Here is a 26,441-nt window from a genome sequence, read left to right on the forward strand (position 1 = left end):
AAGTCAAACACACTATTCCTCCGGCGTCCTGGTCTTTCTTCTCCTCTGTTGGTCATCATTCTTGTCACTGTAGACCAGTGTATAGTACGCCACTGAATATTCCGAACCCTCATGAGAACGAAGAAGAAAATGTTTGACTCAGAAATGTTAAACACAAAAACATCTTTGAGTTCATCAGGATCTTTCCAGATCTTACCAGGTGACTCTGATGATCCTCACTAGTGTGTTCTTCTAGTTCAGCCATGTCTGAAGAATAAAAGTCACATTTTAATCTCAATTTAAAATGTTGAACTAATTGTTGTAACACTTACTTGTGGGTTTGCTTATCAAACAAACGAGAATCACGATCACAGTGAGTTGAACAGTCAAAGCAGCAGCCATCCCCCCAAAAATGATGTTGCTCGTGGATCCGCTCACATCTAAAATTATTAAACTTATTTCATGACAAAGTTGCAACAATGCAAATTCAAAAAATTCTAAAAGCCAATTTGCTGTCATAATCGACAGTTGAACATTGATGAAATAATAATGAGAATATTTGAATGATCTGGACTATAAACTATCCAGAAGGGAATTTAATAATGAATTTTGTTTTACAGTTCAAACTATTTAAAAGTAATAATAACAATAGGAATAATTGCACAGTAAAATATAACAATAAAATCATAAACAAGTCCAGCATAGTCAACAGAAATCAATTAAATATGTTTGTATAATGTCATATTTTTTTTAAGCAACCTTGTAGAAAACATGATCTTGATGGATTCTTAAAAAATGTATTATAGAGAAATTATCTTAAGGTTTCTTAGAAAAAAACTCATAACTGCCGGAGATTAACTGAAACAAAGACTTACTGAAAGATGATTGTTCGTCTTTCACAAGCAAGAACAACAGAGAGAAAGTTGGATTAAAATTCTAAATTCAATACATTAAAGTCGTAATAATAAATTAATTAACGGATTCTAAACCAAAATAATATCCGTAGAATAAAAAAATGTAGCAGAATAAATTACTAAAATTAAACTTGAAATTCAAATAATTGGTTGCCTGTTTTAAAAGAGAAATATATTATTATGGTTCAAGAATTTTTTTATTAAATATTTAACCCATCGAAATATTAAAATATTTTATTCTTTTAGGACGCACTGTTCTCTTCATCTCATCTCTTCATGTATATAAAAGTTTATTTATAGATTTGCTCAACAGTAGACAGACTCTTCAAAATAATAACAATAACTAATGAGTTTAAAATCATAAAATTAGTTCCTACCAGCAGGTCCAGGATCAGATCTCTCTCTACCTGAGGTGACAGACCATAATCCTCCGCCGTCAGAGAGGCTGATGTTCATGAAGAAGCTGTAGAGTTGTTGAGTCATGTTAAAATATTGATAACACATTAAAGTCACACTTGTTGCTATCATTCAACAATGACATGGTTCTGTTAAATTATTTATTACATATTCATTAGTTGCAAGTAGAAAATAAACCACAAAAAGGAGTTGAATGCTTTATTTAAAAAAGACAAATAAATCAGCAGGAAAAAAAAGAGAAATGGATTAAGTGGGAAAATAAAAGTTTATCAGTTGTCAGTCCTGACTGAGGCGTACACACACGCTTCTGTTCTCGTCTTCACTCTCTTCTTCTCTCGAGGCGTCTTCTTCAAATGAACGGGTGTCGAGTAAATCACTGAATCATCCTGAAACAGAGACGACACACAGACTCAATGGTTCTGTACGACTCAGATCTGTTGGAGGAGAATGAGAAGCTGACCTGTTGACCACAGCTTGATGATGTTTGCACTGTTGCTGCATCTGAATGAACGACAGTGTTTTAATGTTTCATTATCAAAAGACAGTTACTCATGTTGCAAAACCTACTCTTCAGTTTCTTGTTTGAATACAGTAGAAAGATTATGACCACCAGACTAACGCTCAAAGCTGCTGCCATCACTGAGAGAGATATGATGTTCGTCACTGATTCAAAAGTATGACCTGTTGCGAATAAAATATAATTATTTAATACATATTTCATGACAAAGTTGCATGAATGTAAATTCGAAAAATTCGAAAAGCCGATTTTCTGTCATAATCGACAGTTGAACATTATTTAAATAATAATGAGAATATTTGAATGATATGGACAAAAAACTATCCAGAAGGGAATTTAATTATGCATTTTGTTTACAGTTCAAACAATTATAAAGTAATAATCACAATAGGAATAATTGCACAATAAAATATAACAATAAAATCATTAAAAAAGTTCAGCATATTCAACAGAAATCAATTAAATATGTTTTTAAAATGTATTTTTTTTTATAAGGCAACCTTGTAGAAAACTTGATCTTGATGGAGTCTTAAATTATTTATTATAGATAAATTATCTTAAGGTTTCTTAAAAAAGAATTCATAACTGCCGGAGATTAAGTGAAACAAAGACTTAGTGAAAGACGATTGTTCGTCTTTCACAAGCAAGAACAAACACAGATTAAGTTGGATTAAAATTCTAAATGCAATACATTAAAGTCATAATAATAAATAACGTAACAGATTCCAAACCAAAATAATATCCGAAGAATAAAAATATGTAGCAGAATAAATTACTAAAATTAAACTTGAAATTCAAATAATTGATTGCCTGTTTTAAAAGGAAAATATATTATTATGGTCCAATCATTTTTTAATTAAATATTTAACCCATCAAAATATTAAAATATTTTATTATTTTAGGACGCTCTGTTACCTTCATCTCATCTCTTCATGTATATAAAAGTGTATTCATGGTCTTGCTCAACAGAAGACAGACTCTTCAAAATAATAACAATAACTAATGAATTTAAAATCCTACCTGCAGGTCCAGGATCTGATCTCTCTCCACATGAGGTGACAGACCATAATCCTTCACCGTCAGAGAGGCTGATGTTCATGAAGAAGCTTTAGACACATTTGATCCTCGACTGTCCCTCGTGCTCGTCTCCACAATCGTACTCATGAGTTCCTTCAGTGTAAACTGAACCAGGTCTGGATTGAAACTTCTCAGGTGAAAAACAAGAGGTTACATTGTCTCGAGTTAGGCGGGGAGGAGGACAGATCTCTGGGTTGACTTGTTTAGATGCATCTACAGATGTCAGGAGGACAAATGTTATTTTTGTGTTTGTTTTTTTGTGATTAAAAGATGAAAAATGAACCCACCTTTAACTGTCAGCTCTACACGCTTAAAAATATTCCATCGTTTTCCAATTGTTGACAAACAGATAAAAACTGCAGTATCGTCTGCCTTTACTTTAGAGAGATGGAGGCTCAGGTGAGTGAGTCCATCTGTTTTTGAGCAATTAGTTTGAATGTGAGAAAGATGTATATTTTTAAATCCTGATCCTCCAAAAACATTGAATGAGTTGTACCGTCCCAGTCTGATCCAAAACAAGTTTGGGACATTACTTCGCTCACAAGCAAACCTGACATCTTCACCAGGACTCACAATCTTTTCTTCCACGATGGTACCTATGTTACAGTCTGAACAGAGACAGAAGATAAAACTCTGAGATAAATCTCTAAAACTCCTTTAGAGAGAGATTAAAGTTTACTCACACGCTTGGTTGAAGATCAACAGCAAGATCGCTTCGATCAACATCCTTCCTTGTTCATCTGAGCTCTGTTGAGACTGAGACCAGATAAGAAGTGACTGATCTACGAGGAGGAGCCAGTCACAGGACGGACTGATTGGTCTCTTCTTGACTTTCATATGTCGGTGGAAACTTCACAACAAAGGCACTGAACTTCTGCAGAAAGGTTTCTCACCTTTGTGATACTTAGTATCTGGTTTTAAACTTATTTTAGCAGTTCAATTTACACTTTTTGTTTTTCCAAGTACTTCCCAGTATTAACTGGCTTTGAATAGTTTTGCTTTAGCAATTTATATGTTTAGAAAGTGGTCCAGTTTATGTTTCAAATGAAGTCCCTGGCTGCCGGCAGAACCTCCCGCTATATTCTAGCAACATCTAGCATAGTAGCTATTGTAGTAAACATATAACAGGAGCTTATAAGGTCATTGCAAAGCATGCTGGGACTCGACCAGCAATAACTATATTGATGTTGATGAATGTTGTGCTTTCACTCTGCTTGTTGTTAGAGGTCTCTTTGTTAGACTGTAGATTATATTAAACCACGTTAAACCGAGTATTTTTTACAGTTTTTTATTTAAAAAATGAAATCACATCATTGATATCCAACACAGATACATTCAAAATGCATACAAGAAAAAACTAAAAAACAAGTATTTAAAGGGAAATCGGGGGCAGCGACTGATACAGAGAGACCCAGAGCTCTTCCTTCCTTTTCTGCCAAGTTAAAATGAGAGAGACAGTCTTTTAAATGTGTTACAGGTCGGACCCTTGGCTTCCTCACAGTTGGACAGGCCCATGGTACATCACCAAGGTGTCATAAAACTATTTCTCCCCATGTTGGAGGAGCAGCGGTTCTACAAGTGTGTCCAGAATGCGAAGCTCCTCACTGTATCTCAGAGAGAGTCCAGCCATCTTACACTATATTTAGTTTAGTTTATCTTGATCAAACACAAAAAGCAACGTATACATTTTTTCTTTTAAGAATCCTCGGATTTAAAAAATGTATTTGCATTTCAAAGGGGAAATAAAAAGCTGGTGCATTAACTATAAATTCAGATTTTTTTTTGTATAAATATGTGTTTATATTGTTCATTTTAAGTAAAAAGGGTGTTTACTTAATTTTAAAAAGTTAATTCAAGCAAAGTACTTGTGGTATTTCTTAAAGATAAGAGACGCTAAGAAGTGAACATTGCTAACAGAATCAACAGGAAGTTAAGATGAGGTTTCCTGTCACACATTTTCATCTATTCCTGCTGTGGTCTGTTCTTTCTTCCCTTCATTTGCACAGCATTCTTGTCACTGCAGACCGTGTACATCACATGACTGATCATTTCTAGATCTAAGGAAAGACAACAAAAAGATGTTAAGACATAACTCCTTTTACATTCAACTGTGACTTTGTTTCTTACCACTAGTTTGTTCTGTGTTGTTGGTCACACAAACCAGAATCAACATCAAAATAAGAAGATTGGTTACAGCAGCAGCTGCTCCTAAATAAATGATGTTTCTACTTGTCTCGCTCTCGTCTGCTGTTAAGAAACAAAACAGTTGAAATTAAATATTTATATCTTAAATTCATGGTTTATTTGATCAATGAGTGAAACAAGCATCAACACTTTCATTATTTAATTTCTTAATGAAACACAAACCGGTCAAGTTTAGTGAAATCATCACTAATGATGTCATATAAAGAGACGTAGCTAACTCTACCGCCTCACTGCCAGAAGGTTGCCGGTTAGATTCCAACTTGAGGCAATCTGCATCCTTTCTGTGTTGGCACTCTGAATTGCCCAAAGGTGAGAGTTTTTATATGAATAATTGTTTTTCTTTGTGACATGTGCAAGGTGCCTCATGCCTCTCACCCTAAGGAGCTGGGATAGGCTCCACCCTAATGATTGCATACTAGCAATAAATATATATTTTAAATATATTAATCAAACATCAAAATAATGAGTCTATGAGATGAGATTTAATTTTAAATACAAGAATGACATTTGTTTATTATTCACATTGTAATATTCATTGCAGTGAAATAATGAATGAGTTAAATTTAAGCAATATATCAAATAAAAAAATAAAAAACATTTTGTGGAAATATTTGCAAATTAATTTCACTATTTCATTATGTCATTGCTCCGTTATTCAATTAAAAATACGTTAAAATGATTATATTAAACACAATCAATATAATTAAAATAAAATAAATGTATAAATTATGGAGAAAGACGAAACTGTGAATCGATATTTATCTTCATTTCATATTATAAAAAAGGTAATAATAATTATTTATAATTTATTTTGGGATGAGTCGGAAATTTAAACATTGTATTCAAATATAAGTGGTTAATATGTTGATTTAAAAATAGTTATTTAAATTCTTACCTGCAGGTCCAGGATCAGATCTCTCTCCACATGAGGTGACAGACCATAATCCTCCACCGTCAGAGAGGCTGATGTTCATGAAGAAGCTGTAGACACATTTGGTCCTCGACTGTCCCTCGTTCTCGTCTCCACAATCGTACTCATGATTTCCTTCAGTGTAAACTGAACCAGGTCTGGATTGAAACTTCTCAGGTGGAAAACAGGAGGTTACATTGTCTCGAGTTAGGCGGGGAGGAGGACAGATCTCTGGGTTGACTTGTTTAGATGCATCTACAGATGTCAGGAGGACAAATGTTATTTTTGTGTTTGTTTTTTTGTGATTTAAAAGATGAAAAATGAACCCACCTTTAACTGTCAGCTCTACACGCTTAAAAATATTCCATTTGTTTCCAGTTGTTGACAAACAGATAAAAACTGCAGTATCGTCTGCCTTTACTTTAGAGAGATGGAGGCTCAGGCGAGTGAGTCCATCTGTTTTTAAGGATTCAGTTTGAATGTGAGAAAGATCAATATTTTTAAATCCTGATCCTCCAAAAACATTGAGAGAGTTGTTCCGTCCCAGTCTGATCCAAACCAAGTTTGGGACCTTACTTCGCTCACAAGCAAACCTGACATCTTCACCAGGACTCACAATCTTTTCTTCCACGATGGTACCTTCGTAACAGTCTGAACAGAGACAGAAGATAAAACTCTGAGATAAATTTCTAAAACTCCTTTAGAGAGAGAATAAAGTTTACTCACACGCTTGGTTGAAGATCAACAGCAAGATCGCTTCGATCAACATCCTTCCTTGTTCATCTGAGCTCTGTTGAGACTGAGACCAGATAAGAAGTGACTGATCTACGAGGAGGAGCCAGTCACAGGACGGACTGATTGGTCTCTTCTTGACTTTCATATGTCGGTGGAAACTTCACAACAAAGGCACTGAACTTCTGCAGAACAGTTTCTCACCTTTGTGATACTTAGTATCTAGTTTTGAACTTATTTTAGCAGTTCAATTTACACTTTTTGTTTTTCCAAGTACTTCCCAGTATTAACTGGCTTTGAATAGTTTTGCTTTAGCAATCTATATATTTTTTAAAGTGGTCCAGTTTATGTTTCAAATGAAGTCCCTGGCTGCCGGCAGAATCTCCCGCTATATTGTAGCAACATCTAGCATAGTAGCCATTGTAGCAAACATATAACAGGAGCTTATAAGGTCATTGCAAAGCATGCTGGGACTCGACTAGCAATAACTATATTGATGTTGATGAACGTTGTGCTTTCACTCTGCTTGTTGTTAGAGGTCTCTTTGTTAGACTGTAGATTATATCAAACCACATTAAAACGAGTATTTTTACAGCTTTTTATTTGAAAAATGAAATCACATCATTGATATCAAACACAGAGACATTCAAAATGCATATGAGAAAAAAAAATAAAAAACAAGAATTTAAAGGGAAACCGGGGGCAGCGACAGATACAAAGAGACCCAGACCTCTTCCTTCCTTTTCTGCCAAGTTAAAATGAGAGACACAGTCTTTCAAATGGGGCTTCCTCAAAGTTGAACATGCCCATGGTACATCACCAAGGTGTCATTAAACTATTTCTCAACTGATTTCTCACCATGTTGGAGGAGCAGCGGTTCTACTCTGAGTGTGTCCAGAACGTCGAAGCTCCTCACTGTATCTCAGACAGAGTCCAGCCACCCTACACTATATTTAGTTTAGTTTATCTTGGTCAAACACAAAAAGCAACGTATACATTTTTTCTTTTAAGAATCCTTGGATTTAAAAATGTATTTTCATTTTAAAGGGGAAATAAAAAGCTGGTGCATTCACTTGAAATTCAGATTTGTTTTCTGTATAAATATGTGTTTATATTGTTCATTTTAAGTAAATAAGATGTTTACTTAATTTAAAAAAGTCATTACAAGCAAAGTACTTGTGGTATTTCTTAAAGATAAGCGACGTTAAAAAGTGAAAATATCTAACACAATCAACAGGAAGTTAAGATGGGGTTTCCTGTCACACATTTTCATCTATTCTGTTCTTTCTTCCCTTCATTTGCAACTTGTTGTTGGTTCTTGACAGAAGAGTCAGAACTGTCTGAGGATCCTGGAGTGACAGCAGTGGTAGAAGAGTCTGATAGTCAGATAATCATAAATCTCTAAGTTCAATTAAAAAACAAGATAGTTTACGTGCAACTGTGAGGATTGTTTGTTTAACAAGTTTCCAGAAATCTACAACAACTTCCACACAGATGCAAACACCAGTGTATTCTCTCTTCACTTTTGTTAAAGAAAGGATTAATTTATTTCCTGTTTTTTTTGTTTCAATGTGAGAATAATTTCGATCATTAGAATTTGAACTAAAAAAAAATGGAAACTTGTCTGGTAGCAGTCTGGTCCAATACAAGGGATTTGAAGACTTGCGCTCACAAGTCAACGTTACGTCTTCACCTGGACTCACACTCTTGTTCTCCTCGATCACACTCTCGCTACAGTCTGAAAGAAGAAGAGAAAGTTGAACCACTCCAACACTCACTCCAGTCGTGAGATAACAAAGTTTACTCACATGCTTGGTTGAGGAGCAGCAGCACGACAAAAATGATCACTATCCTTCTGGTTGTTCCTCTGAGCACTGCAGAGCACTGAGACGAGACAAGAAGTTCTGAACTATAGAGGGAGGAGCCAGAACCAGACTTCCTGATTTCACAGTGGAAACTGGTGGTGTTGCAGTGGGTTTGACATTTTTTTTAAGCTATATTTTGGTGTCAAATCCTTTTATGATAATATGTGGGACTGTGAGAGAAGAACGCTACGCCTATATTCATGGGTTCGAGAAACCAACCTCAAAATTAATTTTCAAAAATGTAACTTAATAGTTGTGTTGTAAGTTAGTAAGTAATTTATATTTTTAGAGCGCTTTTCCAGACCAGGGTCACAAAGTGCTTAAACAATCAAAACAATACACAATAAGATATATACTCAAAATGTCAAGACAACCAACACAGGAGTCTCAGAAAATCAAGGAAAAGTCTGCACGTATAAAATTGTCTTGAGATGTTTCTTGAAGAGTCAGTAGATCCATCAAACGCAGAGGGAGAGGAAGAAGGATTTCTCTCCTCTGGTCCTGAACCATGTGCGACTATCAGCCGATTCTGATCCACAGACCTTAAAGCCCGACCCCGGATGTAAGGCTGGATCAGCTCACTGATGTAAGGAGGAGCCTGAACATGAATAGCTCTGAAAGTAAGAACCAGAATTGTAAAGTTGATCCTGAAAGAAACTGGCAGCCAGCGAAGATATTTAAGGATCGGAGAAATGTGAGTTCTTCTACTAGGGCGTGATTTGAGGAGCAGGAGACAAGAGAGACAGGATGGGATGATGAAACTTCATGAAGCCTCAAATTAAAAGTAGCGTGGGTGGGGGGTGTTAAATACTCAATCTAAGAGTAGAGTGTTACAATTAGTGGACTCTTATCATGAGGCTTCATGAAGCTTTATAAGCTGATACTAGTAATAGGTAGATGAGGCATCATGATACTGCATCAGCTGTTTTGAAAGTCCACTAGATGTCACTCTCTGCTTGAAATTAGTTCTACTAACTCAATTAAACGTTGTATCTTTTTGTTCTGAGAGTTCCCTCTAGTCGCCTTTCAAAGTGTAGAATGATACAGTATCAGCTGCTTCATGATGCCTCATCAACCCATCACTAGTTGATACTTAGTTATTGAGTCACGTTAAAATATTGATAACACATTAAAGTCACACTAGTTGCTATCATTAAACAATGACATGGTTCTGTTAAATTATTTATCACATCTTCATTACTTGCAAGAATTGAATAAACCACAAAAAGGAGTTGAATGCTTTATTTAAAAAAGACAAATTAATCAGAAGGAAAAAAGAGAAATAATTAAGTTGGAAAATAAAAGTTTATCAGTTGTCAGTCCTGACTGAGGCGTACACACACGCTTCTGTTCTCGTCTTCACTCTCTTCTTCTCTCGAGGCGTCTTCTTCAAATGAACGGGTGTCGAGTAAATCACTGAATCATCCTGAAACAGAGACGACACACAGACTCAATGGTTCTGTACGACTCAGATCTGTTGGAGGAGAATGAGAAGCTGACCTGTTGACCACAGCTTGATGATGTTTGCACTGTTGCTGCATCTGAATGAACGACAGTGTTTTAATGTTTCATTATCAAAAGACAGTTACTCATGTTGCAAAACCTACTCTTCAGTTTCTTGTTTGAATACAGTAGAAAGATTATGACCACCAGACTAACGCTCAAAGCTGCTGCCATCACTGAGAGAGAGATGATGTTCGTCACTGAAGCACAAGTATGACCTGTTAGGAATAAAATAGAATTATTTAATACATATTTCATGACAAAGTTGCATGAATGTAAATTCGTAAAATTCGAAAAGCTGATTTTCTGTCATAATCGACAGTTGAAAATTATTTAAATAATAATGAGAATATTTGAATGATCTGGAGAATCAACTTTCCAGAAGGGAATTTAATTATGCATTTTGTTTTACAGCTCAAACAATTGAAAAGTAATAATTACAATAGGAATAATTGCACAGTAAAATATAACAATAAAATCATTAACAAGTTCAGCATATTCAACAGAAATCAATTAAATATGTTTGTATAGTGTTATTTTTTTATAAGGCAGCCTTGTAGAAAACATGATCTTGATGGAGTCTTAAATTATTTATTATAGAAAAATTATCTTAAGGTTTCTTAAAAAAAAACTGATAACTGCCGGAGATTTGGTGAAACTAAGACTTACTGAAAGATTATTGTTCGTCTTTCACAAGCAAAAACAACAGAGAAAAAGTTGGAATAAAATTCTAAATTCACTACATTTAAGTCGTAATAATAAATTAATTAACGGATTCTAAACCAAAATAATATCCGTCTAATAAAAATATGTAGCAGAATAAATTACTAAAATTAAACTTGAAATTCAAATAATTGATTGCCTGTTTTAAAAGGAAAATATATTATTAAGGTCCAAGATTTTTTTTATTAAATATTTAACCCATCAAAATATTAAAATATTTTATCATTTTAGGACGCTCTGTTTTCTTCATCTCATCTCTTCATGTATATAAAAGTGTATTCATAGTCTTGCTTAACAGTAGACAGACTCTTCAAATTAATAAAAACAAATAATGAATTTAAAATCATAAAATGAGTTCCTACCTGCAGGTCCAGGATCAGATCTCTCTCCACATGAGGTGACAGACCATAATCCTCCACCGTCAGAGAGGCTGATGTTCATGAAGAAGCTGTAGACACATTTGGTCCTCGACTGTCCCTCGTGCTCGTCTCCACAATCGTACTCATGATTTCCTTCAGTGTAAACTGAACCAGGTCTGGATTGAAACTTCTCAGGTGGAAAACAGGAGGTTACATTTTCTTGTTGTTGGTTCTGGACAGAAGAGTCAGAACTGTCTGAGGATCCTGGAGTGACAGCAGTGGTAGAAGATTCTGATAGTCAGAGAATCAAACACTTAATCACAAATCTCTATGTAAAACTAAAAAAAAAGATAGTTTACCTGCAACTGTGAGGATTGTTTGTTTAACAAGAATCCAGAGATCTTCAACAACTCCCACACAGACGTAAACACCAGTGTCTTCTCTCTTCACTTTTGTGAGATTAATGACTAATTTTTTTTCTTCTTTTTTTGTTTCAATATTATAATACTTTGGGTTGTAAGGATTTGAACTAAAAAACACTGGAAACTTGTCTGGTACCAGTCTGGTCCAATACAAGCGAGTTGAAGACTTGAGCTCACAAGTCAACGTTACGTCTTCACCTGGACTCACACTCTTGTTCTCCTCGATCACACTCTCTCTACAGTCTGAAAGAAGAAGAGAAAGTTGAACCACTCCAACACTCACTCCAGTCGTGAGACAACAAAGTTTACTCACATGCTTGGTTGAGGAGCAGCAGCACGACAAAAATGATCACCATCCTTCTGGTTGTTCCTCTGAGCACTGCAGAGCACTGAGACGAGACAAGAAGTTCTGAACTATAGAGGGAGGAGCCAGAACCAGACTTCCTCATTTCACAGTCGAAACTCAGTTGTACAACTTTACCTCTTTGTCTCAAACATCAACATGTGTTTCCTACTTGAGACGAGTTTTAGAAGCTTTTGTTTCTTAGACTAATAAATCATTATAAATACGTGTCTTACTATCTTTACTTGAGTGCAGTGGTTAGTGCTGCAGCTTCACACAAGTAGAATCTATAGTTCAAGTCGACTAAGATTCGTCACTTAGAGAAAAACAATCCATTCTTAGACTATTTCCTGTATTTCACTGGCTCAGGTTCTCTCATCCCTGCACTGAGCCTGTGAACCAAATTTTCTCAGCTCCTCTTTCAGCCAAGGTAATAAAAAGAACAATTTCTAAACAATATTTTTGAACATCAACATTAGTGAGACTGACAGGTTTTCGGTTTTCATGTGATGTTGCATTTTAACTCTTAATGGGATTTATTTATAGGTTCTGAAGTTTTTTAATTCATATTTATTTTCAACTGTGTATTGTTTTGTCGTTTAAGTACCTTGTGACCCTGGTCTGTGAAAGGTACTTTACAATTAAACTTACCAAGATACCACTTTGTTTTCTTTTTACTGTTGGATTTTACTCAAATGTGAGATTTTAATACCTCATGGAAATCATATTGCCGTGGACTATTTAATTGTTATTATTGTGCTTTTTTCAAAGGTCAACTAATATGTTGATTTAAGTATCTCTTTACTAGATCTTGGACGTCTATTGTTCTCATTAGTATCTGTCTGTTTGTATAAAACTCTATTTTTATTGAAACCTTTACTTTAGAAAATGATCGTCAGACCTGCTTACGGAAAATACTCATTTTCTGGAGATGGTATCTTGTTTACCATAACAACGCCCACTCTGCATGAAAGAAGATGCAGGGCGTTATTCGCTGCTGCAGGAGGAGTGTAGCCCATTATTATGTCATAATGGACTACGCTCTCGTAACCTCTCGTTCGCCAAGATTTCAGACGGGGGAGAACTTTATAAAGTGGAGCAGGAGAGTTGGGTTTTATATTAGTTGCCGTTTAATGGGCTGCGTCATTTTAAATAAGGTTTGTTTTATGTCTGTTTATATAAGGTAAGGTAAAACTTTATTGATCCGTCAGGAGGTCTCCTTTGGGAAATTGTTTAATAATATAAATATATAATATATAAAGCTCTCTGTAACTACTGTATGTCCTAAAGGTTCTATATAAATAAACATTTTTATTTGATTAGTTTATTCATAAAATGACTAGACGGAATGAAAATCTGGAACCAACGATGTCACACTAAAGTGCAGATGCTGGTTCCTAGTAGTAAAGCACACTAGATGTCACTCTTTTCATTACAATATTTGTCCCGGATTTCAAATTTAATTAAATTTGGCATCATTTTCAAACTTAGAGTTCCATCTAGTTGCCTTTCAAAATTAAGAAACAGCGTCATGATACAGCATAAAGCAGCTGATGCTGTATCATGACGCCTCATTAATCCATCACTACTGTCCACTACAAGACAGAGGGACAAAAACAAGGGATTTTCCTTGAAACACAAACATAACTTAATTAAAATGATTGATATGTTCTGTTCATGGTTATACAAAACTAAAATATAATTTAATAAAAATAATATTACGAAAATCTATGTTGTTTTGTATAAATAAAAATGTATCTTAGCATCCTAATTTATCACAACACTTGATTGAAAAATATAATCAGTGATTTTGTGTCGTTTTTCATTTAAGAAGATATATATAACAAATAAACAAAACTTGTAAATCATGCAGTTTTCACTCTTGCTACTACATTTCTTTCTTCACTGTCCATTTATCTCGATGATGTATCCCACAATTCACTGCTCCTCCTCTTTTCTCCTTCTTCACATACATACTATTGGTTCTTTACTTAAGGTGGTGATCGAAGGATCAATATATAACTGAAATAAACTTTTATTAAATGTTACGTAGCTATAGCTGTTATATGTTTTTATAGACCACAGAGACGAAACATGCAGATTCTCAAGTTGATACAAATGAGCGTTTAATGGTTTGATGAAGATGAGCTAATAACAGACAAACAAAGACAATGTGAGATAAAACTAACAGCCTGTAATACTATGTATCATTTTATATTTTTATTTACAAATCTTATTTCTCTAAATATACATCAAATCAAACATTTTAAATATCAAATTGATCAAGTTAATTTACAAACGGACGCCATCTTGTAAGTTACATCATGGTAAAGTTGATTCATCTCCTCTATGAAATATAACAAGTATTTCACAATAAAAATGAAATATAGTTCTTAGAACGATAAATATCTTATATGTGAATCAGTTAATGTCCAGAGGTGAAGTGAGTCGACGACACATCTCCAGGTAAAACTAATCCATTTCAAACATTGTTGTAGGAAGTCAAACACACTATTCCTCCTGCGTCCTGGTCTTTCTTCTCCTCTGTTGGTCATCATTCTTGTCACTGTAGACCAGTGTATAGTACGCCACTGAATATTCGGAACCCTCATGAGAACGAAGAAGAAAATGTTTGACTCAGAAATGTTAAACACAAAAACATCTTTGAGTTCATCAGGATCTTTCCAGATCTTACCAGGTGACTCTGATGATCCTCACTAGTGTGTTGTTCTAGTTCAGCCATGTCTGAAGAATACAAGTCACATTTTAATCTCAATTTAAAATGTTGAACTAATTGTTGTAACACTTACTTGTGGGTTTGCTTATCAAACAAACGAGAATCACGATCACAGTGAGTTGAACAGTCAAAGCAGCAGCCATCCCCCCAAAAATGATGTTGCTCGTGGATCCGCTCACATCTAAAATTATTAAACATATTTCATGACAAAGTTGCAACAATGCAAATTCAAAAAATTCTAAAAGCCAATTTGCTGTGATAATCGACAGTTGAACATTGATAAAATAATAATGAGAATATTTGAATGATATGGACAATAAACTATCCAGAAGGGAATTTAATAATGAATTTTGTTTTACAGTTCAAACTATTTAAAAGTAATAATCACAATAGGAATAATTGCACAGTAAAATATAACAATAAAATCATAAACAAGTCCAGCATAGTCAACAGAAATCAATTAAATATGTTTGTATAATGTCATATTTCTTTTAACCAACCTTGTAGAAAACATGATCTTGATGGATTCTTAAAAAATGTATTATAGAGAAATTATCTTAAGGTTTCTTAAAAAAAACCTCATAACTGCCGGAGATTAAGTGAAACAAAGACTTAATGAAAGATGATTGTTCGTCTTTCACAAGCAAGAACAAAAGAGAGAAAGTTGGATTCAAATTCTAAATTCAATACATTAAAATCGTAATCATGAATTAATTAACGGATTCTAAACCAAAATAATATCCGTCGAATAAAAATATGTAGCAGAATAAATTACTAAAAATAAACTTCAAATTCAAATAATTGATTGCCTGTTTTAAAAGGAAAATATATTATTATGGTCCAATAATTTTTTATTAAATATTCAACCCATCAAAATATTAAAATATTTTATTCTTTTAGGACGCTCTGTTCTCTTCATCTCATTTCTTCATGTATATAAAAGTGTATTCATAGCCTTGCTCATCAAAAAACAGACTATTCAAAAATAATAAAAACAAGTAATGAATTTAAAATCATAAAATGAGTTCCTACCTGCAGGTCCAGGATCAGATCTCTCTCCACATGAGGTGACAGACCATAATCCTCTGCCGTCAGAGAGGCTGATGTTCATGAAGAAGCTGTAGACACATTTGGTCCTCGACTGTCCCTCGTGCTCGTCTCCACAATCGTACTCATGATTTCCTTCAGTGTAAACTGAACCAGGTCTGGATTGAAACTTCTCAGGTGGAAAACAGGAGGTTACATTTTCTTGTTGTTGGTTCTGGACAGAAGAGTCAGAACTGTCTGAGGATCCTGGAGTGACAGCAGAGGTAGAAGAGTCTGATAGTCAGAGAATCAAACACTTAATCACAAATCTCAATGTTCAGTAAAAAACAAAGTTGTTTACCTGCAACTGTGAGGATTGTTTGTTTAACAAGAATCCAGAAATCGTCAACAACTTCCACACAGACGTAAACACCAGTGTCTTCTCTCTTCACTTTTGTTAGAGAGAGGAATAATTTGCTTTCTTCTTTTTTTGTTTTAATGTTATAATACTTTTGGTCGTAAGGATTTGAACTAAAAAACACTGGAAACTTGTCTGGTACCAGTCTGGTCCAATGCAAGTGAGTTAAATACTTGTGCTCACAAGTCAACGTTACGTCTTCACCTGGACTCACACCCTTGTTCTCCTCGATCACACTCTCGCTACAGTCTGAAAGAAGAAGAGAAAGTTGAACCACTCCAACACTCACTCCAGTCATGAGACAACAAAGTTTACTCACATGCTTGGTTGAGGAGCAGCAGCACGACAAAAATGATCACCATCCTTCTGGTTGTTCCTCTGAGCACTGCAGAGCACTGAGACGAGACAAGAAGTTCTGAACTATAGAGGGAGGAGCCAGAACCAGACTTCCTCATTTCACAGTGGAAACTCAGTCGTACAACTTTACCTCTTTGTCTCACACAACAACATGTGTTTCCTACTTGAGACGAGTTTTAGAAGCTTTTGTTCATAGACTAATAAATCATTATAAATACGTGTCTTACTATCTTTGCTTGGGTGCAGTGGTTAGTGCTGCAGCTTTACCGAAGTAGAATATATAGTTCAAGTCGACTAAGATGCATCACTCAGTGAAAAACAATCCACTCTTAGACTATTTCCTGTATTTCACTGGCTCAGGTTCTCTCATCCCTGCACTGAGCCTGTGAACCATATTTTCTCAGCTCCTCTTTCAGCCAAGGTAATAAAAATAACAATTTCTAAACAATATTTTTGAACATCAACATTAGTGAAATAATATAATATTTATTTTCAACTGTCGTTTAAGTACCTTGTGACCCTGGTCTGTGAAAGGTACTTTACAATTACTTACTTTGTTAGAAGTTAGAACTTTGTTTTCTATTTATTATTGGATTTTGTTCAAATGTGTAATTTTAATACCTCATGGAAATCATTTTCGTTAACTATTTCATTGTTATTATTGTGCTTTTCTCAAAGGTCAACTAATATGTTGATTTAAGTATCTCTCAAATAGATCTTGGACTTTGATTGTTCTCATTAGTATCTATCTGTTTGTATAAAACTCTATTTTTATTGAAACCTTTACTTTAGAAAATGATCTTCAGACCTGCTTCTGAAAACACCTATTTTCTAGAGATGGTATCTTGTTTACAATAACCACGCCCACTCTGCATGAAAGAAGATGCAGGGCGTTATTCGCTGCTGCAGGAGGAGTGTAACCCATTATTATGTCATAATGGACTACGCTCTCGTAACCTCTCTTTCGCCAAGATTTCAGACGGGGGAGAACTTTATAAAGTGGAGCAGGAGAGTTGGGTTTTATATTAGTTGCCGTTTAATGAGCTGCGTCATTTTAAATAAGGTTTGTTTTATTTCTGCTAACTAAATAAAGGTCTCTGTTACTACTGTATGTCCTAAAGGGGCTATATAAATAAAGATTTTTATATTATTAGTTTATTCATAAAATGACCAGAACAAATTAAAATCTGGACAATGTTTAGTCAAATATCGGACGATGTCACACTGAAGTGCAGATGTTGCCTCCTAGTATAGAAGCACAGTAGATGTCACTCTTTTCATTACAATATTTGTCTCAGATTTCAAATTCAATGAAATTTGGCATCACTTTCAAACTGAGAGTGTCATCTAGTTACATTTCAAATTTAAGAAACAGCGTCATGATACAGCATAAAGCAGCTGATGCTGTATCATGACGCTTCAATAATCCATCACTACTGTCCACTACAAGACCGAGGGACAAAAACAAGGACTTTTCCTTGAAACGCAAACATAACTTAATCTGATTGCCATGTTTTGTTCATGGTTATACAAAACTAAGCGATATTTTAATAAAAACAATATTTATAAAACTTTGTTGTTTTGAATAAGTAAAAATGTATTTCTAAAAATGTATATTTGCATCCTAATTGATCACGATACTAAATTGAAAAATATCATCAGTGATTTTGTGTCTTTTAAGAATATACAACAATTAAAAAAAACTGTAAATTTATGCAGCTTTCACTCTTCTGCTACTTTTCTTTCTTCTCTGTCCATTTCTCTCGATGATGTATCCCAAAATTCACTGCTTTTCCTGCTTTCTCCTTCTTCACATACATACTATTGGTCCTTTAACTGAGGTGGTGATCAAAGGATCAATATATAACTGACATACCCTTTTAATATATGAAACATTGCTATAGCTGTTATATGTTTTTATAGACCAGGGAGACGAAACATGCAGATTCTCAAGTTGATACAAATGAGTGTTTAATGGTTTGATGAAGATGAGCTAATAACAGACAAACAAAGTCAATGTGAGATAAAACTAACAGCCTGTAATACTATGTATCATTTTATATCTTTATTTACAAATCTTATTTCTCTAAATATGCATCAAATCAAACATTTTAAATATCAAATTGATCAAGTTAATTTACAAACGGACGCCATCTTGTAAGTTACATCATGGTAAAGTTGATTCATCTCCTCTATGAAATATAACAAGTGTCTCACAATAAAAATGAAATATAGTTCTTAGAACGATATATATCTTATATGTGAATCAGTTAATGTCCAGAGGTGAAGTGAGTCGACGACACATCTCGAGGTAAAACTAATCCATTTCAAACATTGTTGTAGGAAGTCAAACACACTATTCCTCCTGCGTCCTGGTCTTTCTTCTCCTCTGTTGGTCATCATTCTTGCCACTGTAGACCAGTGTATAGTACGCCACTGAATATTCCGAACCCTCATGAGAACGAAGAAGAAAATGTTTGACTCAGAAATGTTAAACACAAAAACATCTTTGAGTTCATCAGGATCTTTCCAGATCTTACCAGGTGACTCTGATGATCCTCACTAGTGTGTTGTTCTAGTTCAGCCATGTCTGAAGTGTAAAAGTCACATTTTAATCTCAATTTAAAATGTTGAACTAATTGTTGTAACACTTACTTGTGGGTTTGCTTATCAAACAAACAAGAATCACGATCACAGTGAGTTGAACAGTCAAAGCAGCAGCCATCCCCCCAAAAATTATGTTGCTCGTTGATCTGCTCACATCTAAAATGATTAAACATATTTCATGACAAAGTTGCAACAATGCAAATTCAAAAAATTCTAAATGCCAATTTGCTGTGATAATCGACAGTTGAACATTGATGAAATAATAATGAGAATATTTGAATGATCTGGACAATAAACTATCCAGAAGGGAATTTAATAATGAATTTTGTTTTACAGTTCAAACTATTTAAAAGTAATAATCACAATAGGAATAATTGCACAGTAAAATATAACAATAAAATCATAAACAAGCCCAGCATAGTCAACAGAAATCAATTAAATATGTTTGTATAATGTCATATTTTTTTTAACCAACCTTGTAGAAAACATGATCTTGATGGATTCTTAAAAAATGTATTATAGAGAAATTATCTTAAGGTTTCTTAAAAAAAACCTCATAACTGCCGGAGATTAAGTGAAACAAAGACTTACTGAAAGATGATTGTTCGTCTTTCACAAGCAAGAACAAAAGAGAGAAAGTTGGATTCAAATTCTAAATTCAATACATTAAAATCGTAATCATGAATTAATTAACGGATTCTAAACCAAAATAATATCCGTCGAATAAAAATATGTAGCAGAATAAATTACTAAAAATAAACTTCAAATTCAAATAATTGATTGCCTGTTTTAAAAGGAAAATATATTATTATGGTCCAAGAATTTTTTATTAAATATTCAACCCATCAAAATATTAAAATATTTTATTCTTTTAGGACGCTCTGTTCTCTTCATCTCATCTCTTCATGTATATAAAAGTGTATTCATAGACTTGCTCAACAAAAGACAGACTATTCAAAATAATAAAAACAAATAATGAATTTAAAATCATAAAATGAGTTCCTACCTGCAGGTCCAGGATCAGATCTCTCTCCACATGAGGTGACAGACCATAATCCTCCGCCGTCAGAGAGGCTGATGTTCATGAAGAAGCTGTAGACACATTTGGTCCTCGACTGTCCCTCGTGCTCGTCTCCACAATCGTACTCATGATTTCCTTCAGTGTAAACTGAACCAGGTCTGGATTGAAACTTCTCAGGTGGAAAACAGGAGGTTACATTTTCTTGTTGTTGGTTCTGGACAGAAGAGTCAGAACTGTCTGAGGATCCTGGAGTGACAGCAGTGGTTAATCACAAATGTCTATGTTCAATTTAAAAAAAAGATAGTTTACCTGCAACTGTGAGGATTACTTGTTTAACAAGAATCCAGAGATCTTCATCAACTTCCACACAGACATAAACACCAGTATCTTCTCTCTTCACTTTTGTGAGAGAAAGGAGTATTTTTTTTTCTTCTTGTTTTGTTTTAATGTCAAAATACTTTGAGTCATAAGAATTTGAACTAAAAAACACTGGAAACTTGTCTGGTACCAGTCTGGTCCAATACAAGCGAGTTGAAGACTTGAGCTCACAAGTCAACGTTACGTCTTCACCTGGACTCACACTCTTGTTCTCCTCGATCACACTCTCTCTACAGTCTGAAAGAAGAAGAGAAAGTTGAACCACTCCAACACTCACTCCAGTCGTGAGACAACAAAGTTTACTCACATGCTTGGTTGAGGAGCAGCAGCACGACAAAAATGATCACCATCCTTCTGGTTGTTCCTCTGAGCACTGCAGAGCACTGAGACGAGACAAGAAGTTCTGAACTATAGAAGGAGGAGCCAGAACCAGACTTCCTCATTTCACAGTGGAAACTCAGTCGTACAACTTTACCTCTTTGTCTCACACATCAACATGTGTTTCCTACTTGAGACGAGTTTTAGAAGCTTTTGTTCATAGACTGATAATTCATTATAAATACTTGCTTTACTATTTTTGCTTGGGTTCAGTGGTTAGTGCTGCAGCTTCACACAAGTCAAATCTATAGTTCAAATCTACTAAGATGCATCACTCAGTGAAAAACAATCCACTCTTAGATTATTTCCTGTATTTCACTGGCTCAGGTTCTCTCATCCCTGCACTGAGCCTGTGAACCAAATCTTGTCAGCTCCTCTTTCAGCCAAGGTAATAAAAAGAACAATTTCTAAACAACATAATTAAAAATCAACATTAGTGAGACTGAAAGGCTTTCATGTGATGTTGCCTTTTAACTCTTAACATGATTAATTTATAGGTTTTGAAGTTTTTTAATAAAAATTTTTTTTTTCAAGTGTGTATTGTTTTGTCGTTTAAGTACCTTGTGACCCTGGTCTGTGAAAAGTACTTTACAATTTCTTACTTACTAAGTTATAAGTTAGAACTTTTTTTAAAATGTATTATTGGATTTGTTATCTCTTAAATATATATTGGACCTGTATTGTTGTCATTAGTATCTGTCTGTTTGTATAAAACTCTATTTTTTTTTAAATTTTAAAATTAGAAAATGATCTAAAGACCTGGCTTCTGAAAATGCTTATTTTCTGGATATCAAATCTTGTTTACCTTAACCACGCCCACTCTGCATGAAAGAATATGCAGGGCGTTATTCGCTGCTGCAGGAGAAGTATAACCCATTATTATGTCATAATGGACTACGCTCTCATAACCTCTCGTTCGCCAAGATTTCAGACGGGGGAGAACTTTATAAAGTGGAGCAGGAGAGTTCGGTTTTACATTAGTTGCCGTTTAATGAGCTGTGTCATTTTAAATAAGGTTTGTTTTATTTCTGCATATATATAAAGCTCTCTGTTACTACTGTATGTCCTAAAGGGGCTATATAAATACATTTTTTATTTAATTAGTTTATTCATAAAATGACCAGAACCCATTAAAATATGAACAATGTTTAATCAAATATCACTGAAGTGCACATGTTGCCTCCTAATATAAAAGCACAGTATATGTCACTCTTTTCATTACAATATTTGTCTCAGATTTCAAATTCAATTAAATTTTGGCATCATTTTCAAACTGAGTGCCAACTAGTTGCCTTTCAAATTTAAGAAACAGCGTCATGATACAGCATAAAGCAGCTGATGCTGTATCGTGACGCTTCATTAATCCATCACTACTGTCCACTACAAGACAGAGGGAGAAAAATAAGGACTTTTCCTTGAAACACAAACATAACTTGATTAATCTGATTGATATGTTTTGTTCATGGTTATACAAAACTAAGTGATATTTTAATAAAAACAATATTATGAAAAACTTTGTTGTTTTGCGTAAGTAAAAGTGTATTTCTAAAATTGTCTATTGGCATCCTAATTGATCACAATACTAAATTGAAAAATATCAGTGATTTTGTGTCTTTTAATAATATACAACAATTAAAAAAGAATTATAAATTCATGCAGCTTTCACTCTTCTGCTACTTTTTTTTCTTCTCTGTCCATTTCTCTCGATGATGTATCCCACTATTCACTGCTCCTCCTCTTTTTTCTTTCTTCACATACATACTATTGATTCTTTAACTGAGGTGGTGATCGAAGGATCAAAATACACCTGAAATACCCTTTTATTATATGTAACGTAGCTATAGCTGTTATATGTTTTTATTGACCACGGAGATGAAACACGCAGATTCCCAAGTTGATACAAATGAGCGTTTAATGGTTTGATGAAGATGAGCTAATAACAGACAAACAAAGACAATGTGAGATCAAACTAGCAACGTGTAATACTATGTATCCTTTTATATTTTGATAGACAAATCTTATTTCTCTAAATATACATCAAATCACACATTTTAAATATCAAACTGAGTACATTTACAAACGAATGCCATCTTGTAAGTTACATCATGGTAAAGATGATTCATCTCCTCTACAAAATATAACAAGTGTCTCACAAAAAAAAACAAAGATAAGTTTTAAAATGATAAATATCTTATATGTGAATCAGTTAATGTCCAGAGGTGAAGTGAGTCGACGACACATCTCCAGGTAAAACTAATCCATTTCAATCATTTTTGTAGGAAGTGAAACACACTATTCCTCCGGCGTCCTGGTCTTTCTTCTCCTCTGTTGGTCATCATTCTTGTCACTGTAGACCAGTGTATAGTACGCCACTGAATATTCGGAACCCTCATGAGAATGAAGAAGAAAATGTTTGACTCAGAAATGTTAAACACAAAAACATCTTTGAGTTCATCAGGATCTTTCCAGGTCTTACCAGGTGACTCTGATGATCCTCACTAGTGTGTTCTTCTAGTTCAGCCATGTCTGAAGAATAAAAGTCACATTTTAATCTCAATTTAAAATGTTGAACTAATTGTTGTAACACTTACTTGTGTGTTTGCTTATCAAACAAACGAGAATCACGATCACAGTGAGTTGAACAGTCAAAGCAGCAGCCATCCCCCCAAAAATGATGTTGATCGTCGATCCGCTCACATCTTAAATTATTAAACATATTTCATGACAAAGTTGCATCAATGCAAATTCGAAAATGTCTAAAAGCCAATTTGCTGTGATAATCGACAGTTGAACATTGATGAAATAATAATGAGAATATTTGAATGATCTGGACAATAAACTATCCAGAAGGGAATTTAATAATGAATTTTGTTTTACAGTTCAAACAATTGAAAAGTAATAATCACAATTGGAATAATTGCACAGTAAAATATAACAATAAAATCATTAACAAGTCCAGCATAGTCAACAGAAATCAATTAAATATGTTTGTATAATGTCATATTTTTTCAACCAACCTTGTAGAAAACATGATCTTGATGGGTTCTTAAAAAATATATTATAGAGAAATGATGTTAAGGTTTCTTAGAAAAAACCTCATAACTGCCGGAGATTAAGTGAAACAAAGACTTACTGAAAGATTATTGTTCGTCTTTCACAAGCAAGAACAAACACAGAAAAAGTTCGATTAAAATTCTAAATGCAATACATTAAAGTCATAATAATAAATTACGTAACAGATTCCAAACCAAAATAATATCCGCCGAATAAAAATATGTAGCAAAATAAATTACTTAAATTGAACTTAAAATTCAAATATTTTATTGCCTGGTATTAAAGGAAAATATATTATTATAGTCCAAGAATGTTGTGTTCAACTATTAACCCATCAAAATATTAAAATATTTTATTATTTTAGGACGCTCTGTTCTCTTCATCTCATCTCTTCATGTATATTAAAGTGTATTTGTAGACTTGCTCAACAGAAGACAGACTCTTCAAATTAATAATAATAAATAATGAATTTAAAATCATAAAAATTAGTTCCTACCAGCAGGTCCAGGATCAGATCTCTCTCCACATGAGGTGACAGACCATAATCCTCCACCGTCAGAGAGGTTGATGTTCATGAAGAAGCTGTAGACACATTTGGTCCTAGACTGTCCCTCGTGCTCGTCTCCACAATCGTACTCATGATTTCCTTCAGTGTAAACTGAACCAGGTCTGGATTGAAACTTCTCAGGTGGAAAACAGGAGTTTACATTTTCTTGTTGTTGGTTCTGGACAGAAGAGTCAGAACTGTCTGAGGATCCTGGAGTGACAGCAGAGATAGAATAGTCTGATAATCAGAGAATCAAACACTTAATCACAAATCTCTATGTTCAATTTAAAAACAAGATAGTTTACCTGCAACTGTGAGGATTGTTTGTTTAACAAGATTCCAGAGATCGTCAACAACTCCCACACAGACGTGAACACCAGTGTCTTCTCTCTTCACTTTTGTTAGAGAAATGACTAATTTTTTATCTTCTTTTTTTGTTTTAATGTGAGAATAGTTTGCGTCAAAAAAAATTGAACTAAAAAACACTGGAAACTTGTCTGGTACCAGTATGGTCCAATACAAGCGAGTTGAAGACTTGTGCTCACAAGTCAACGTTACGTCTTCACCTGGACTCACACTCTTGTTCTCCTCGATCACACTCTCTCTACAGTCTGAAAGAAGAAGAGAAAGTTGAACCACTCCAACACTCACTCCAGTCGTGAGACAACAAAGTTTACTCACATGCTTGGTTGAGGAGCAGCAGCACGACAAAAATGATCACCATCCTTCTGGTTGTTCCTCTGAGCACTGCAGAGCACTGAGACGAGACAAGAAGTTCTGAACTATAGAGGGAGGAGCCAGAACCAGACTTCCTGATTTCACAGTCGAAACTCAGTCGTACAACTTTACCTCTTTGTCTCACACATCAACATGTGTTTCCTACTTGAGACGAGTTTTAGAAGCATTTGTTCTTGGACTAATAATTCTTTATATATACGTGTCTTACTATCTTTGCTTGTGTGCAGTGGTTAGTGCTGCATCTTCACACAAGTAGAATCTATAGTTCAAGTCGACTAAGATGCGTCACTTAGTAAAGACAATCCACTCTTAGATTATTTCCTGGATTTCACTGGCTCAGGTTCTCTCATCCCTGCACTGAGCCTGTGAACCAAATTTTGTCAGCTCCTCTTTCAGCCAAGGTAATAAAAAGAACAATTTCTAAACAATATTTTTGAACATCAACATTAGTGAGACTGACAGGCTTTCATGTGATGTTGCCTTTTAACTCTAAAACCTATTCATTAATACTGTTAAAAGTTTTGAATTAATATTTATTTTCAACTGTGTATTGTTTTGTCGTTTGAGTACTTTGTGACCCTGGTCTATGAAAAGTACTTTACAATTACTAACTAACTAAGTTATAAGTTAGAACGTTGTTTTCTATGTATTATTGGATTTTGCTCAAATGTGGGATTTTAACATGTCATGGAAATCATATTGTCGTTGACTTATTTATTGTTATTATGGTGCTTTTCTCAAAGGTTCTCAAACTAATTTGTTGATTTAAGTATCTCTTAAACATATATTGGACATCTATTGTTATCATTAGTATCTGTCTGTTTGTATAAAACTCTATTTTTATTGAAATTTTTACATAAGAAAATGATCGTGAGACTTGTCTTCTGAAAACACTTCTTTTCTGGAGATTGAATCTTGTTTACCATAACCCACACCCACTCTGCATGCATCAAGTTGCCTTTCAAAGTTAAGAAACAGCGTCATGATACAGCATAAAGCAGCTGAAGCTGTATCATGACGCCTCATTAATCCATCACTACTGTCCACTACAAGACAGAGGGACAAAAACAAGGGATTTTTCTTGAAACACAAACATAACTTGATTAAAATGATTGATATGTTCTGTTCATGGTTATACAAAACTAAGTGATATTTTAATAAAAATAATATTATGAAAATCTATGTTGATTTGTATAAATAAAAATGTATCTTAG

General features: G+C 34.3%; 2 protein-coding genes, 2 long non-coding RNA genes and 1 pseudogene across 5 annotated transcripts; all 5 read right to left on the reverse strand.

The window, feature by feature from the left end:
- Window positions 1-1,494: 1,494 nt before the first annotated feature.
- LOC148071950 (uncharacterized) lies at window positions 1,495-3,630 on the reverse strand (annotated as a pseudogene). The gene is made up of 6 exons (XR_015712801.1): window positions 3,588-3,630; window positions 3,192-3,512; window positions 2,848-3,117; window positions 1,878-1,991; window positions 1,771-1,811; window positions 1,495-1,696 (listed from the first exon to the last, which is right to left on the reverse strand). The product of XR_015712801.1 is annotated as an uncharacterized LOC148071950 (transcript).
- A 6,291-nt stretch (window positions 3,631-9,921) lies between these two features.
- On the reverse strand, window positions 9,922-10,325 carry LOC148071951 (uncharacterized). Its single transcript, XR_015712869.1, has 3 exons — window positions 10,224-10,325; window positions 10,117-10,157; window positions 9,922-10,042 (listed from the first exon to the last, which is right to left on the reverse strand). It is a non-coding gene; the product is annotated as an uncharacterized LOC148071951 (long non-coding RNA).
- Window positions 10,326-14,197: 3,872 nt separating this feature from the next.
- On the reverse strand, window positions 14,198-16,509 carry LOC148071952 (uncharacterized). Its single transcript, XM_087799644.1, has 5 exons — window positions 16,467-16,509; window positions 16,091-16,396; window positions 15,736-16,023; window positions 14,777-14,884; window positions 14,198-14,711 (listed from the first exon to the last, which is right to left on the reverse strand). The coding sequence occupies exons 1-5, from the start codon at window positions 16,507-16,509 to the stop codon at window positions 14,575-14,577; spliced, it is 882 nt and encodes a 293-aa protein (XP_087655770.1). The 3' UTR covers window positions 14,198-14,574.
- Window positions 16,510-18,860: 2,351 nt separating this feature from the next.
- Window positions 18,861-20,860, reverse strand: LOC148071953 (uncharacterized). Its single transcript, XM_087798631.1, is given in 5 exon segments — window positions 18,861-18,956; window positions 19,045-19,094; window positions 19,160-19,267; window positions 20,118-20,747; window positions 20,818-20,860. Coding segments are annotated over 5 exon segments (927 nt in total).
- Window positions 20,861-23,188: 2,328 nt separating this feature from the next.
- Window positions 23,189-23,546, reverse strand: LOC148071954 (uncharacterized). The gene is made up of 3 exons (XR_015712845.1): window positions 23,480-23,546; window positions 23,365-23,414; window positions 23,189-23,276 (listed from the first exon to the last, which is right to left on the reverse strand). It is a non-coding gene; the product is annotated as an uncharacterized LOC148071954 (long non-coding RNA).
- Window positions 23,547-26,441: the final 2,895 nt, after the last annotated feature.

Source organism: Callionymus lyra, chromosome 9, assembly GCF_982586985.1.
Source record: "Callionymus lyra chromosome 9, fCalLyr1.hap1.1, whole genome shotgun sequence".
In the NCBI taxonomy this organism is placed as follows: Eukaryota; Metazoa; Chordata; class Actinopteri; order Syngnathiformes; family Callionymidae; genus Callionymus; species Callionymus lyra.